This window comes from Eumetopias jubatus, unplaced genomic scaffold (assembly GCF_037043125.1).
Source record: "Eumetopias jubatus isolate StellerSeaLion01/CBP00866 unplaced genomic scaffold, mEumJub1_p1.0 scaffold_1, whole genome shotgun sequence".
Taxonomy (NCBI): Eukaryota; Metazoa; Chordata; class Mammalia; order Carnivora; family Otariidae; genus Eumetopias; species Eumetopias jubatus.
The window spans coordinates 95,804,286-95,821,791 of record NW_028274807.1 but is presented as its reverse complement, the minus strand read 5'-3'; the positions used below and the strand labels follow the sequence as shown (position 1 = coordinate 95,821,791).

Sequence of the window (17,506 nt, the reverse complement as noted above, 5' to 3'; positions counted from 1 at the left end):
CAATAGAAAACTAAGATACGTGCATATAACATTTAGCGAACTCACTCAGATTTTATTTTAGGGACTGTCATCTATGGGGAGGCTTTTTCAATATTTAAAAACAAAGCCACACTCCCTGTCCCAGCCGACAAAACATAACCCTGGTGGATATGAAGCAGATGACCTCGTACCTCGTTGGGCGCGTGCCCTCCCAGAAGGTTGGCTTCTTCTCGAGGTTCACGCTGTTCCTTCCATTCCCGATCCTGTTCCTCGGGTGATGGGTCATGCTCCTCCTCCAGACGTTCGGCCCGCCCGACCTGCTCCATCGCCTCCTCCTCCAGGGCCTTTCTGTGCTCCTCTTCCACCTGCCGCTCCTCGGGCTCTCTGCCTTCAGCTTCAGGCTGCTTCAGCTCCACTGGAGCCTGAAACTCTGCCTCCTTCTGGGTGGGAGGGTAAAGTTTTGTTTCTTCCATTCTTCTAGGAACTGCTTCATGCATCTGCCACCCATCACTATTTCGAGACACCTAGGCCAAGCACATCACTGGAGATGACACGCTTCCATTTTGAAAGCAGTGATATAATCTCTTTATTACCATGTCTATGGGGTTACAACATAAGCAAAATCCTGGAGTCTAGAAATACAGAATCCTGACTGAAAAGTATGGCTGCAATGGAGTCACTTAACTCTTCTTACTCTGTAATCTCACCTATAAAATAGAGATAACATGAGCACAATTTCATCCTGGGAAGAATACAGTAAGTAATCTAAAAGTAAAGCCTATATGTGACCACATCTCAGCAGACCCGTCCCTCAAAAGCAATCTAACTCCTGTTTTCCCTTAAAACAAAAAGGAAAAACCCCTCAACCTTCAAAGTGATGAAGTGTTTATGTAATTTTCTTCAAGGTAAATTTTGTTTTCAATAATGATTTAAAAAGTGGGACATCTGGCTGGCTCAGTCGCAAGAACACGAAACTTTTTTTTTAATAAAATCTTTTTTTTTAAAGATTTGTATTTATTTATTGAGAGAGATAGTTAGAGAGCATGAGAGGGGGAGAGTCAGAGAGAGAAGCAGACTCCCTGCTGAGCAGGGAGCCCGAAGCAGGACTCGATCCCGGGACTCCAGGATCATGACCTGAGCCGAAGGCAGTCGCTTAAACAACTGAGCTACCCAGGCGCCCAGAACATGCGACTCTTGATTGCAGGGTTGTGAGTTTGAGCCCCTTGGGTGGGGGAAGGGTGTAGAGCTTACTTAAATTAAGAACAGAACTTTAAAAAAATATAATGATTTGGAAAGAGAAGGACAAGATCAAATTGAAGATGAGTTGGGTTTATTTTTTACTAATTTAAAAAAAGAATGCCATTACTAATAGGCATCCATGTTAGCTAAAAATATTTGTGCCCATTAAACTAGATACAATAAAATATTTTTAACATATTAGAGTAGTATTTCTTCATAAATCAGAGGAAATCCTTTGTAAATATTTTGTATTGTTAATACATAAAATTCAACATTAAAAAATGTCTTTTTTACAGAGAACTCCTCTTCTAAAATTGGTTGGTTTAAATTGGTGTTCCTGGATTTAAAGTTTCAGGGATTTCCACGTGATCTTCATTACTTAGAAAAGAGGGGCAAAAAAAAAAGATGATATAATATCATATGAAAATTTATCACTCCTTCCCCCCTCCAACCTTATTTATTGGAAAAAATAACTTATTTGGTCAGATTGCTACTCCAAATTGAAATAAATGGGAAACCCTCTTCTTAAATTAGCAGAACTATAACTGAGAAATCGGAATGAATGAATGAATGAATGAATAAGTAAATAAATAAATGGAGGAAGAAAGTCCTCTCTCAGACATCTGAGGAGAGCTTCTGGAGATGTATGTCTTACCAACGTCCTCACATACCTGGCAGGTTGGACATAATACTGCTCTGACTTAGAGAAATATGAAATATTTCTCTAAAGAGCCTTAAGTGCTTTCAAATACCTGCCATTTATCTCCACAGAATTCCTGTGAGAAAGGTTATAGGAGATAACTACTATCTCTACCTCACAGATGAAAACACTCAAGGTCTGAGTCATTAGAAGATTAATTAATCCAGGAAACAGGGAGTCAGACTAGGACAGGGAAGACGACTAATTCCCAGGCCAGGGATCTGGTCATGTTTTCTTAGTAGTAACAAAGAAGGGTCCATGAAGACACAGAAGGTTCTGTCTGTGAAGGGATGCTCTGCAGGACTAAAGACTTCGATGAAGTCTACTCACAGCGACTTAATTATTCCCATAAGATGGTCATGCAGGACACACCCTCTCACACATTCACTGTTAAAAACAACTTCTTCGGGGAGAAAGACAGCCGTATTTGCCATTTGTATTATGCATGTGATTAAAACAACTATGTTAGACTTGAGGATAAGGGTGACCCTACTTTTGATGTCCCACTTAGGAGACACTCTTAAGCAAGGCTCAGTTTTTATGAAGAGCAGGAATGCCAAAAAAAAAAAAAAAAAAAAAAGTGGATTAAGAGACTAGCACTCACACCTTTGATAGTTTTATAAAGACTTCTTAAATACAATTTTTGGCTTGTTCTGTGTGGACGTAGCACTGCATCAAGTTCAACTATATTACCAACTTTAATACTTGAGTGGGCTGTCACAGAACAGCCTCATGATCATTTAAACTTCTCACTCTACCCCCCAAAAAGCCAAACAAGAACAAAAAGAAAATTTAAAAGTTCAGATACAACAGCCCCTTCCAAAAAAATAAACAAAGCCAGTAAAGTCTTTCCCAGAAAATACTATAGCAGTAGTTCTCTGAGCGTCCCCCCCAGACCAGCTGAATCAGTTAGAAATGCAAATCTTCAGGCCTCATCCCAAAATAACTGAACTGGAAATTCTGGGCTAGGGCCCAACTATCTGCATTCTAACAGCTCTGCTGGGGACTCTGATACACGCTAAAATTTGAGAACCACTGCTCTGGAGGAAGAGTTGGCAATATTTAGAGCAGTTCACCTGATAACAGCTTGACGGGGAAAGTGACCCCATCACGGAATACCAGTTCACGCCTCTTACCTCCCGTGGCTCCCCGGCTGCATCCTCCCTCGCTGTGTTGTCACCTCGTGGAGAATGTGTCACCTGGGTAACATTCTGCTGCTCTGCTTTCTCTGGCTTTCGAAGGCTTGGAATCCTATTCAGAGTATCTTTCAATTGTTTATATTCTGCAACTTGTGTCTGTGTATAAATTGCACAATTGTATACAAATTGTACAATTGGAGGAGGGAAAGAGATACCGTTCATGGATGGACACTACGGTTCACTGGAAGACTAGACTAAAATATTATACTTAAGTACAAGTTAGGAAAAATATGCAGATTATTTCCATGCATTAGCTATTCTTACTTGGACATGCTTAACCATTTTTAAGCACATGCAAATGAGAATTAGATATAAAGGGAAGGGAGGAAAAAATATCTAAGACAGATGTTAGCTTTTCATGCTATGTTAAACAGTCAGAATTTTTATAAATAACTTTCTGGCATAAATATCATTATTAAAACACAGTTTGCAATCAGTTTTATAGCATTAAAAAATCTGTTTAAAAATTCACACAATTATATACATACAAGTGCAGATATCTTTTACCAATATGGTCTGAGTAACGTTTTTCAGTGAAAAGGAATCATAAGTTTAAAATAAGTAACTAAGTATGTGTGTGTGTGTGTGTGTGTGTGTGTATATATATTTAGTTATTTATTTATAAAATCACTCAGGCCACCCACCCCCCCCACCCCCCACCATCAACCTGTGCTCGAATAGGGTCCCTAACTTTCCATAATGCTTCTGGTATTGTGCTCTGAAGATTTAGGAAAGCAATAGCATAGGCATGAAATGAGCCTAGATTTTTATTCCTCAATTGTGAATCTCCTTTCTTGTAAGGTGATAAAGGCGCTAATGTAAGTATTAAACTACAATACCTCATCCAGGTGTATCTGTGTATATTTGATGGTGGTGTGTATGTGTGTGTGCATGCACAATATTTTTAATACAAGGAGCTAAAAAGACAGAAAAAAAATCAAATACCTTCACTAAGGAAATCAATAGACACTGCTCATACTTAGCTCATCATATGCACCAACACTATTATCCTAAAACAGAAATGCTGTGTGTGTAAACACACACCTACATAAACATATCCAAAAAACACAGAAATCCATTCTGGACAAGTTTCCAGCCAGTGGGCGCAGCAGAGCGGGTGAGTGGAGGCTGGAACCCAGCTGGCACCCCCACTGCCCTAGCCGTGCACCCTGGCAGAGTGCTCTTCCACCCCAACGAAGGGGGGCCTTTTTATTTTTTTCCAATTCACACAAAGGTGAAGAAGTTTTCTTGTTAAATCTGTCTCAGAGGAAAGCATCCTTGTAATTTGTACAAAGGTATGCCATATGGCTAACAGTGGCCCTTATCCCAGAAATCTATCAAAACATTTGCAAACCAACTTTGGAGGTCAAAGAAAATTTTTATTTATTTTTTATTTTTTTTAAGATTTTATTTATTTGTCAGAGAGAGAGAGTACAAGCAGGGGGAGCAGAAGGCAGAGGGAGAAGCAGGCTTCCCACTGAGCAGGGAACCCGATGCGGGACTCGATCTCAGGACCCTGAGATCATGACCTGAGCCGAAGGCAGACGCTTAACCGACTGAGCCACCCAGGCATCCCCAAAGAAAAATTTTAAAAAAGACATCCACATAGTGATACTTTTAATAAATATTTCTTCTTTCTCCTCCTCCTAGAGATATATTTGAAAGCAGTTATGCTGCAGTTCTCAAATATTAGTGTGCACTGAGAACCATGAAAGGATCATGTTAAAAGGGCAATCTCCTGGGCCCCCACCCTAGAAATTATGACTCAGTAGGTCTGGGGCAAGGCCAGGTAACTGTGATGCAGGATAGTCTCCAAAAACACCAGTTTAAGAGTTACACATGACCGTGATGTCAAGAGCACCTAAACTCTAAGCTCAGTCTGGTCGCTGATCTTGGGCCAGCTATTTTATTTCCCTTTGACCTCCTTTTATTTAGTTATAAAAAGGACACAATGTTATATAACTCAGTTGACTGTGAACATTAAACTCCTATATAAAAAGTTCTTATGATGATCCTTGACACACTGTAAACTCAAATTCTATTGTTTTTTTTTTTAAGATTTTATTTATTTATTTGTCAGAGAGAGAGAGAGGGGGCACAAGCAGGAGGAGCAGCAGGCAGAGACAGAGGGAGAAGCAGGCTTCCCACTGAGCAGGGAGACCGATGCGGGACTCGATCCCAGGACCCTGGGATTAAGACCTGAGCTGAAGGCAGACGCTTAACGACTGAGCCACCCAGGCGCCCCCTATTCTGTGCTTGTGGTCCCCCCACTCAACTACATTTAAAAATTGGGTTGTTGGGGCACCTGGGTGGCTCAGTCAGTTGAGCGTCCAACTTTTGGATTCAGCTCAGGTTATGATCTCAGGGTCATGAGCTCGTGCCCCGTGTCAGGCTCCCTGCTCAGCTCAGAGTCTGCTCTAGATTCTCTCTCTCTCTCTGCCCCTCCTACCATGCACGCTCTCTCTCAAATAAATAAGTCAATCTTTAAAAAAAATCAGGATGTCAAGTCACAGTCTCATAAGATGATTTAAATAAGAAATGTAGATGCTTGAAGCAGCATTTATTTTCTGAGGAGACCCAGGGAAAGTATTAATATGGGGATGGGAGGTGGGACTCGGAAGTACTACACCTAGTTCTGGCATAATGATTTAAAGGGGGTGGTTGGTGGGCAGGACAACTTGAGCCCCTTCTCAAAGGAGCAGAAAATATTTTTAAAGAAATAGAATACTATACATAAGTTACATAAAAATATTTTTTTCTATTACAAAACTTGTCCATAATACTGCCAGTGTGCTTACTACAGAATTCAGTTTTGGTCATTAAATGCCTTATTTTAATTTATATTTCTCTGGATTTTCAAACTGCTGCTTAGTCTAATATTTGTGGCCATCATAGCACACAGAATATTCAAATTGGCTTGTCACATTTTTCAGCATGAAAAACAGCCTCAAATAAAATAGTATTTGGTAAAAATTTTATAAAGAGGGTTTTAAATGAAATAATCTCAAGTCAATTTAATCTGTACACCTGTAAAAAATTACCACACAGCTACAGTTTCATAGGGGGATAATCAATGACTACCTTGAAAAGAAGTCCCACAAATACAGATGCTACAGCCAATGAGATGGGTCAAGGCCCAGCATGTTATACTTTTTCTAATTTTATAAAGACAAAATATAATACAAAAAAAAAAAAAAAAATGGTCTCCTGATAAGGACAGATAGCTGGTTTTCCTCTTAATTCTTCCAACTGAAGAAAGTACAAACCTAGTGACTAAGCTAGCCATTCCTGTTTGTTCACTTCTCCTAGAAAGCTGTAAAACACAGTATGGTATTGCTTTAATAAGCTCTCCAACACTTGTATTCGTTCGTTTGTACATTCAGTAAATAACCACTGAGGGCTTACTTTGTGCCAGGGACTGTTCTAGGCTTTGAAAAACGGAACTTACGACTCGACTCTTGTTTTTCCTTCTCCATTGACATGAGATCTCTTATTTTCTGTAATTTGGCCAAGAACACATAAGGCTAGTCCTAAAAGGAGTGTGTGTAGGCTGGGATACGGAAGCAAGGGAGGGAGGGATGGAAGAAAAAGTCTGACAATAATTTATTTGGTAGCTAGCATCATAAAATCCTATAGATCCTATAAGAAGAGTCACCACAGGACAGAGAGTGGCAGAAGACCATATATATGGGATAATTTCTGTGATTTAAACAAGCATTTGACCATTGCATGTAGGTGCTGGTGGAGGGTAGAAATAGTCATAGGTACCACACTACCAGTGCGAAAAACATAATCAAAGGCTTATTTAATATTCTCTTGATTGAATTTTGAAAGCATGCATGAGCCTCAGGATCAGGAGAGCTCTGTCCTAAGAACCCACTGAAGATTGGCTTGTAAGAGACTACATGCATAAAGGAATTCGGAAATGTTAGGCAGATTGTAAGGAGAACCGATAGAGACTGCTGCCCTTCTAACCTGTGCAGCAGCTAGCGCACTCTTGTGGTCTTCCAAAGTCACTACAAGTTGTTCATGCTCGGAGAGTAAATTCTTATGCTGTTGCTACACAAAAAAGAATTTTACATGTTGAGATTTAACATTCTAAGACAGATTCTTCTTTGGCTGACAGTGGTATGAGCACCCAAACGTAGCTTGCTTGCCTGCTTGTTTGTTGTTCTTGCAGCACTTGCTGAGTTTAAAAATCATTGTAGAGAGAAGACAATAGATAATAAGATAATATTCTGAAATCTAAAACGTACTACCTAAATATCATAATCCCTTACAATGAAATCAAAACCAAAGGAACAAATACTTCATTATTAATAAACCTTTGTAAATAAAAAGCTTATTAAAATGCAACCATCTAGCCAAAGAATCATTTCGGTACTAATGAAAATGTTTGGATTTTCAGACCATCTTTTAGCTTACAGTGCAGACAGATGTGGTAAAAGTATGGGCACAATCCAGTTTATGCAAAGTCCAAATAACAATGTGGATTTGAATGCAGGTCAATTAGGGAATGACTTGTAAAGCTATTCTACAAAGTAAAGCAGGCCAATACTAAGCAGTCAAATGCCCGGGTTTGTTTTACCTTGACGTCTTGAAGCTGTGTATGCATGTCCTGGTGTGCCTTCCTTAGCTGTCTATTCTCTTCTCTCAAATTGTACACAGTTTCTATTTGTGGAGAAAAAAAATCATGCATAAAGCCTTGAGATTTTTCTGGCTTTTGATTCCATTACTGTCATATCTAAAACTTCACATAACTATTTTTAGGATTTGTTTTAAACTTTGACAGTATAGTATGCCAAATCAACAAAAATTCTATCATTTTGGGATGTGACATGGATTCAGCTTGCCATTCCAATACAATCTGGTTTGGTAGTTTAAATACTTTTAAGGAAGCTACACAGTGTGGAAGTTAAGGATTTCTAATTACTCAGGAGTTAAAAATGAAGTATTTCTGTAGTAAGCAAGTCCTCAGGAATAAAATGTAACAGGCAGGGATGATATAAGATTTGAGTCTCTCCACAAATTAAAAAGAAAGTTATCAAAATTAGTACAAATACTATTTCTCATAGCATGAATAATTTCCATGGACCCCAAAAGGTATTTCAATTGCAAAGACAACTCAAGAAATAAAAGAAGAGACAGAGAGAAACCCCACTTACCTGCTTAAAAATTCTAAGTATATTTTCTTTCTCCTGGCACTGAGTTCTTGCCTGATACAAATTCCCCCTTCCAATAGCGATAGAAGAGTTTTTCCCAGGCCTACAATGTAGCTGTCTCAGTGAAGCCCTATAATCTCTCCAATCTTAAGCCTACTGTTCAGGGAACAGCCTCAGTGACTTAAAGATTCCAGGCCCACCTCTCCTACCCACTGGGTGAATTTCTTACTTTCGCTGCATCTGGACATTAAATGTTACAAACTGGCAGCCCTGGGGCTGAATCCAGCTCACATTTTTTTTTCTTTTCTTTTTTTTCTCCCGGCCCCTGCAGTGCTGGCCTATGCAGAGTGTTCCACATGTGAATAGTTGGCACCATTTAAAAATCAAGGATCTGGGTCTACTAAGATCTAGCAACATGAGGCCAATTCTCATGTGACAAGAGTCAGCAGAAGTTGAATGGTGGCAGGTGACAATATAATTCATTTTTCAACAGGAGATACCTTTGAAAGTAAAAGGGGAGGCTGTTAATAATGATGCTGACACAGCAGGTCTGGGTAACAGTGTGCCAGGCAAATTATCCCTGAGTGGCAGCCACCCTCTGCAGACAAAACCTTAGCTCTCCGATGTGACACTCAGCACTGAAGAAAAGTGCCCACCCCCATCTCTCACCCTATTTTCTGTCCACTTTTACACCTTTATCATCCCTGCCTCACCCCTGACCTCTGGATGGTTGACTACGTGTAAGGGAGAGGTCAAGAACAGGTGGGAAAGGTTCTGATGCAAAGGTCAAAATAGGACACCACTGGAGATCCAAGGGGACTGTCAGTGTGTTGTTGGCTGGATGGGGCTTCAGTAAACACACACACACAAGCGTGCACATACACATACACACATACACGCAAGTGCACACACATACACATATGCACTCACGCATACACACATACGCATACACACACTGCGCACACACACACGCATGTGCACACACACGCATGCACGCATTCACACACACACACACACACACACACATACCCAAACTGCTAGCTTCTAAAGGAGTTTGAGGTCATAAACTTAATGGCAGTTGCTTCTGTGCCTTAACTGTATTGCCTTGAGTAAGTTATTTAACTTTATGAAGGCTCAGTTTCTGCCTTTGTTAAATTAGGCTAAACACAATGCCTCGCTTACAGGTTGTTATGAGAATTAAATAAAATAATTGCATGAAAAATTTCACCTGGTACTAGCACATGGTTAACATGTGCTGAGTGTCAGCTATTATTACAACAGAAATGAAAAGAATAATTACCTAAGCTTCTACCCTACCAGTTTATCTCCCAGGAATTCTAAATTCTTTTCTGATATCACATTAAACTTGACCCGAGACTACCTGGGTTATATGTTTGAGTTGCCACTACTGACCTGGGTCTGTCACCATATGCTTTAACTTACTATCTGAAGCTTTTATCAAAGGATCATAATCAAACAAAAGTGCTGACGTGGAAACTGCTCAGTAAAGTATCATCAAAGGCACTGTCACACCCTATTGTTTAAGGCCTCTGAGAAATTTCTTCCAAAAATTAACTGATACCAGAAATACAGTTCTCTCTCGCCCCCTTCTCTTTCTTTCTCTTTGTCTTTCTCCCTGCCTTGCCCCACGCACAGGGTAGGTATACTCTCTTTCTGATGAGAAGAGCCCCAAAACTTACTGCATTTCCCTTTCGGTCTTGGCTACCAGGAAGTTCAGACCAGGTTGTGAGGCTTAAATTATCTCAGTACACAGAACTACATACAATGTGTCCTCCTATTTTCCACGGTTCTGATTTATTACTTCTAAATATAATTTGTTAAAATTTTACTCTAAATGCACTTTGTTTCAAAGAAAGGAATACACACTAGATGCAAGAAAACATGCTTTATATTTCCTTTGTGAGGACGTTTCTTTGTCTGTTATCTTAACGACCCCCACCATCTGCTATATCACCAAAAGCCAACCAACGCCCCTGCACGTCTACAGCTCTTGGGTATCATCTGCTGACACCTGCCTCAACACTTTCAAGACCACCCTAACCCTTAATAGTCTGCCTCAATGGCTACTGAACGCTCATGTGCCTTCTTTGTTATAACTTACTATTGTGAAATACTCATAGACAAAATATTGCAAATAAAAATACAGAGAGGACCAAAGTACCTATCACTGAGCTTCCTTCTACGATGATATCTTATATAAAATAAAAATACTGTTTGGCACAGTATAATTAACTGGACCACAGACCTTCCTCGGATTTCACCATTGTTTTTTCGCAAGCACCATGTGACTTTTTAAACCAATTCTCACACTTCAAACTTATTTAGCACCTGAATAGGTGATTGTAGAATATTTCCCTTTTTCAGAATTTACATATACTCAGAGTGATACAATTTGTTTCATAATACCATGAAAATACCTCATGCTGACACTGATCACATTATCAGGAACTGTCCTAGGTGCTTTACATAAATTATTTAATACAACCCTATGAGGTTAATAGCTTTTTATGAATATCCCAATTCTACAGATGATGACAATGAGGCCTGTGGTGATCATACAATTTGACCATGGTCCTATAACTAGACATTAGAGAGGCCAGGACTCACCAGGGCAGTCTGACTCTAGATCCTGAGCTTTTCAAAGCTACTACTAGTGATCAACAGGTATTTTTTTTTGGCCCCTTGGAGATTAGGAAATGCATGAGGCGACTCTGATCATCACATTGAATGTGGAGCACTGATGGCATTTTGTGAGTAGGGGTCAGAGACACTAAATATCTTACAAAACACAGAAAAAGAGAACTTTCTTGCCCGATGTGGCCTATGTGCCCCATTGAGAAACACCAAATATTCTATTGTTTCCTAAACAAACCCAAAGAGATAAGGATAATTGTGAAATGTTACAAAGAAGTAAGTGGCTGGTAAAGCACCACATGGTAAATGTGAATCAACTGCCATGCAAACAAACACAATTCTACTGCTTTACTGAAACATTACACGGAATAGTTATTTCCAAATAAACTAGCTAATCAGACTTCCAAATACCTTTTAGCTTAGAAAGTTCTTGTTCCTTCTCTTGCTGTAGCTGCAGGTACTTCTGCTTATGGTCATTAAACGTCCTACTGAAGTCTTCTCCTTGTTTGCGATGCTCCTCCTCCAAGTCACTGTGCTGTTTCTTCAGCTCCTCGTGTTGACTCTGCAAAGATGAGAATCTGAGCAGAGATGTACATTCTCTAAATTATACCACAGTCTAGAGCCTTTCTCTCTCAAGAAAGAACAGATGCAGCAGGAGGCTCTGTTTTCCTCAGGTTGCTTTGAATTGGGGCAGCTCCCCTGCATTTCCCTTACATTTCAAATCAAGGGTTTGGGATCATGGCCAAAAATAATTTTCTCCTTAATTTTGAACATTGGTAAAAACAAGAAGTTAGAAGTTAGCCATGGGAGATGGAAAGGGGAAGGATTGGGGAAACTCCCAGGGACTCAAATTGCTGTGGAGACAAGGTAAAGCGAACGGAAAAATTATCCCTCCACAGCTATTCCAGACTTCCTCTTTCAATCTGATGTTTTCCGAGCAACATTTTTTTATTTCCCTTCTTTAGTTTTCAGACTTCCTGGTAACCTAGTTTAAAAAAAAAGATTTCTTTCCGTTTGGGGGAAGTAATACATTGTTTATAGAATTATTCTTATTTACCTTACTCCTTGTCATACTACTACACTGGAATCACAATCTAGATAAAACCCACAGTCTCCAAATGCTAATGTGAAAGGGTGGTCTGCTTTAATCCACGCACTACTTTCTTGATACTAGGAAAGGTTCTGGCTTCAATAAAAAGCACTTGTTCTCCTGATACAGGAGGAAAGACAACACCAAACAAAAAGCGAGACGGGCAAGGGAGGGAGGTTGGAGGCGTGGAGATCATGGCAGGGTTTTCCTGCTGTGCAGAACCCTTGATGGCATCCACTCCTCTCTTCTAGCTTGACAGAAATCATGACTCTCTCCCCTTCCAAGTCTTCTTGACACACAACAATGAGTTTTACCCAAGAACCGAGGAAGGAGACTCTTTAAATATAAATTATGTTCCTGTGGTAGGTAAAAGGACACATTAAATTTTAGTAACATGAAGGAGGCATTTAATCATTCTACTGCCCCCAGTGTGCCTAAGATAAAAAGAAACATCTGAGGAAAACCACTGTGAGAAACTAAGCAAGCAAACAAACAAAAAAGCCTTAAAAGAGAAAGAGAAGAATAAAATTAAAAATTAGGTGACCAGACTGATTTACAAGAAAATGTATAGTAAGATGACTCTGATTGTTGTAATTGGGTGGTAAGATGAGGGAACATTACAATTCTATGTCATTTTTAGTGAAATATGACTTTAAGGTACCATCCTACCATACAGATCAATTTTCTGTAAGCTTTCCTTAATCACTTGAGTTACTTAGTTAATTCTTTTATTCATTCATTCATGAGGAACAACTTTAAATTACTCACTTTCAACATCTGATGTTGCACATTCAATGCACTGTATCTGCTATTGGAATCTTGCTGTAAATTGAAAAGAAAATAGTTAACACAAAGATAATGAATCTGGTTCTCTTGCTAAACATAGCTTAAAGCACTTAACGGAAGAATTCCATTTATTTCACTTATATAAGCTACAATGAAGTCTGTGCTTCAACCAGGATGTCTCTAGGGCCATCTCTTTATTTAATGGCTGGAATGAAGTCTTAACATTCCTGTAAGTTTGCTAGAGTTTAGTAAAGAAAAAGCAAGACATGGAATCCTAAAAAAAGCAGCTTAGCAGGGGCCCTGGAAATGATTTACTTCCCCTCTCAAGCTGAGAAGAACCGAGGCTCCGATGCACAAGGACCTTGTCCTGAGTCACTGTCACTGTGCATGGCTGATACACTGTGCCAGGTGCTCAGAGGGGACTAGGTCCAGGCCTCACAAGCTTTGAAGGGAAAAGGCGCTTTCCTTCCCTGAGCTTCAGTGGGTAAGGAATTCTCCATATATTACTTTACCCAAATGAGACTCCCATTTCACAGAGTGAAGAAATGGAGAAAGGATAAGGAATAAGTTGAGGGCAAACATTTCCTTTAGTAGCAGAGCCAGGACTGAAACTTGAGCCTAAGCCATGTTCCAGTGGTGTACGTGTGTGTCCCAGTAGAACAGCCTGACACATGGACCTCACACATGTGCAGAGTCCTGGGCAGCCGTGAGCAGTCTGTACACAAGACACCCAACCATTTTCTCTCCCCATGTGGGGCTCTGCTATCTGACGCATCACACCCCCTGCTTTGGCTCCAGCACAAGCACACCCGCAACCAGTTGTTTCTTTCATTTTTTTACAATTTCTAAGATGAATTTCATTTTTACTCTATTGATTTATTTTATTGCTTTACTCTTTTACTTTACAAAGAAACTGCATTATGAAATGCACAACAGAAAACACACAGCTTTGGCTGGGGCTTTTAAAGGCGGTAAGAGTTGAAAGCTGACAGTCTCCCAGCTATCCGAGGAACTGACTCTTCTCAGTTTTAGTACTACAAAATGCCAGTGTTTCATTCAACTCATGGTTATATATTCTTCTTGGAGTAAGAGAAAAACTTGCTTTTCTCCAGTTAATTTGGACTGTGCAAGTGACAGTAACATTGCAGGATTTTTTTGGCAAGCAATACATACATACATATATACATACGTGTTAGTATATTTCAGCCTTTCAGTCCTAACGATCAACATAGCAAAAGATTTTGCCACTATTATTTCCCTCTCCTTAAGTTTCATAAAATAATTAAGAAAAAGTCCAAAACTTACCCTTCCTTTATTTAGTGTTTCTTGTGCTTCTAACTTATAAACAAGAAAATCTAGAAAACAAAAAATGGAGAAAATTGGGTGTGATTAACTAACTCATTATGGAATTTTCAAAAGAATAAAAGCAAATTTTATTCAGACTTGTGAAAAATATTTAGTTTTAAAAATCTTCTTGGGGGCGCCTGACTGGCTCAGTCGTTGAGCGTCTGCCTTCAGCTCAGGTCATGGTCCCAGGGTCCTGGGATCGAGCCCCGCATAGGGCTCCTTGCTCAGTGGGGAGTCTGCTTTCCCTCTCCCACTCCCCCTGCTTGGGTTCCCTCTCTCACTGTCTCTCTCTCTGTCAAATAAATAAATAAAATCTTTAAAAAAATAAAAATAAAAACCATCTGCCTGGTAACATACTTTATTTTGCCTCTTAAGGCCTTTTTAGAAAGAGTTGGAAAAAAAAACTATTAATTTTCAGCTTTATTTTAAAGCTGTATATCTTGAATAAAGAAAATACACATTATAACCAATTAATTAGAAGTGAATTTAGAATGTGCACTCTGTGATCAACTTTCCTTGAAATTTAGGAGAAAAACAAAATGAGGCATACCTAAAGACAGAGATGATTTATTGCTATCCACTAGATGGCACGCTAAAATCATTCAGGACTCGAAAAGAGACATCAAACAGTGGAAACCATCTTTAATGCTCTTAAAGCTTTATTATCCACTAGATGGCTCTATAAAATCACTCTGCATTTAAAGACAAGGAAAATCCAAATCCTATCAAAGCATTTTAATGATGTTAAACTCCTATTCTTCATCCAGGCTTAATCCAAGGGTCAGTAAAACATCCTAACCCATACTGCCCTCTCATTTTCCCTCCCTCTACCCCACAACAACATAGTCAGACAGAATACCTAACTTATATTTCCTCCCAAGATTTCACAAAACATGAGCTAATAAATAAAAATAAGGATGTGGATCATTTCAAACCACAAGCTGTATAAAGCCTATGCTATATAGAAAAATTCTGATAAAAGCATTGCCCAATGCTTGTGCTAGATGCTAATTTTTCAAACTGAATCGATCAGCTGTGCCAATAAGTCTTCACAAGATGAAAACAAGTGCGTAACTTAAAAGACACCATACAAAAAAGAGACGCCATACAATATGATCAATTTATTATGTTGTAAATGTACATATAAGAATGTATGTATGTACACATGTGCGTGTATATGAATGTATAAAATCTGTCATATTCTAGACAACACATGCTGTTACTACCTACGGACAGAATTTTCAGGTATGAGTAACATGTGTGTGTAATATTCAGATGAAAAGCTGTTTATTTCTGATACAATATGTGTAACTAATAATGTGAACTACCTCAAGGTTGCAGCACACTGAATGAAAGATTCAGAATCCAGTCTTAAGCAGGAATTACTGTGTTGTACAATGCATAACATAGTGCTTGACTTTCTCTGTCTACCTATAAAAGTGACTTAGGGTTGAGTTGAGAAATTTCTTAACCAAAAAAAAAAGTAAAGCAAGCACATGATGTTTCAAAGTATGATAAAAACACAGAATACAAACTGCATTTTATATTTACCTTCTTTTGCTTTCTTATGTTCAAGTCTTTCCTTTTGCAAGGATTTCTCTAATCTTGATCTGTGTTCATACACAACTGAAAGAAAAAAGTTAAAATTTGTCTGCAAAGAATTAGAAATTCTAAAGTAAAATTCACATCAATTTTCAAAATGGGGGGAAACACTTTAGGGTCTTCACAATTAAAATAAAAATGTATGCGTTTATAAGTTCCACATGCTGGGTAAAAAACAGCCACAACAGACGTAAGTCTGAGCTGACTTCCGCACGGTCTGCCCCTTTATAGAAGCAATACTAAGCAATACTCTGAAAGAGGTTTCCTTCCATCTTCTTTACCAGCCCCTGCTCCTTCTCCTGCTTCTCAAAACCTTCTCTGTGAGGTTCCATGTCTTTTCCTGGGTAAATGTGTCCAGTCTCTTGACTTCTACCACCGTTTGCACAGCAGTTAGCCCCACACCTATATTTCTGGCTCCCACCTCTGTCTTAGGTACTAGTACAGCATTTCCTAAAGACTCCAGGGTTTTTCCACCTAGGTATCCCATAAGTACTGCCAAGTCCACATGATCTGAATTGGAACTAAGGCTGCTGGACCCATGAGAAAACCTCAGCACCCCATCGGCATAAAAGAGATGGTGTGTTCCCCCACATCAAGGAAAACACAGGTGAGAGAGCCACAGAAATGAAGGGGGAGGGCCTCTACAGAGAACCGTGAAAGTCAGGTTCACATCTGCCATGGTGCCACGGTTCCCCTACCTGCCCTGTCTACTCTGAAGACGCCAGCGTTGCCTGGCGAGTAGAGAGAAGTGTGGGTGTCCTAGGGGGAAAGCAGGGAGGAGAAGCTTATCAGAACTCCCTTCCCCACCTCTGGCTTCACATCTACAGCAAACGGGAGCTCGAAGAGTGGGAAAAGCTCTGCCTTTGAATGAATAAAATAAGAAAACAGGTATTTTATTTATATAATAAAATGTATGCATAGGGACTAGACCAGACATAATACTTACAAGACCAAGACTGTGTTTATGGATAAAAGTTATTAATACTCTCTTTTTTTTAATCTGAGAGAAGTCAAGAAGTATCCAAGTCTGTGTTTTCATTCTGGGACAGAAAACCCAGCCTCAACAGAGTGGTTTGTAAAAGGCAAAGAAGGGGAAAAAAGGCAAAAACTGAATTTCTGAGGTAGGCTTTGAATCCTATTTGTGCAGCAGTACGGTCACCTCTGATCCCATTCCTTGCCAAACTAAGCCCAAGCTGTCATTTGCTTCTTCGACCAGTCTTTAGCTGCCTCTGGCTACCTAAGATACAATTTAATCATCAATCACTGACTCGCCAGGTACAACACATCCAACTGCCCAGCACTACTGGCCATCCCAGAGGGCCAAGGTCACAGCCACCCCCCTCCCTCGCACCTGCTATAACTCTCTGCCGCCTGCCCTTTCCCCAGTGCCCCAGCTGCCAGTTACCAACCACTGCTGTCCTCCTTCCAGCATGCCCAGCATCTCCTGGGTCCTCCACCTTCTCCCCCTGCTGCATGTCTCATCTTGCCATCCCACAGAAACCTTCCGTTTCCAGGGCTGCCTCTACAACTACCGCAGCTCCTACCTCCACTCACACTTCTGCTAACATCTCCGTGCACACCCCCTTACAACGCCTGCCGCCACCCAAACTGGCATGGTGTCCTCCCCCACAGCGTGTGTGCCTCGATCTCAGCTTCCGCCGCAGCCTCAGCCTCCCACAAGTCATCCTAACAACCCCTGTCCCAGTCTTTTCCTCTGCCCGGGTTCAATTTCTTTTGCCAGATGACC

General features: G+C 40.0%; 1 protein-coding gene across 4 annotated transcripts in view; it reads right to left on the bottom strand.

Annotated features, from left to right (window-relative positions):
- Positions 1–17,506, bottom strand: part of GOLIM4 (golgi integral membrane protein 4) — a 78,384-nt gene that overhangs the window by 17,145 nt on the left and 43,733 nt on the right. For 2 of the 4 annotated variants that reach the window (XM_028103125.2, XM_028103124.2), the window contains exons 2-9: positions 15,709–15,783; positions 14,116–14,165; positions 12,793–12,846; positions 11,346–11,496; positions 7,706–7,788; positions 7,093–7,176; positions 3,055–3,213; positions 171–503 (exon numbers count right to left, since the gene is read on the bottom strand). In XM_028103125.2, the coding sequence (XP_027958926.1) occupies positions 171–503; positions 3,055–3,213; positions 7,093–7,176; positions 7,706–7,788; positions 11,346–11,496; positions 12,793–12,846; positions 14,116–14,165; positions 15,709–15,783 (989 nt within the window). The remainder of the gene's footprint in view (positions 1–170; positions 504–3,054; positions 3,214–7,092; positions 7,177–7,705; positions 7,789–11,345; positions 11,497–12,792; positions 12,847–14,115; positions 14,166–15,708; positions 15,784–17,506) is intronic. The other 2 variants (XM_028103127.2, XM_028103126.2) reach the window with 1 other exon arrangement.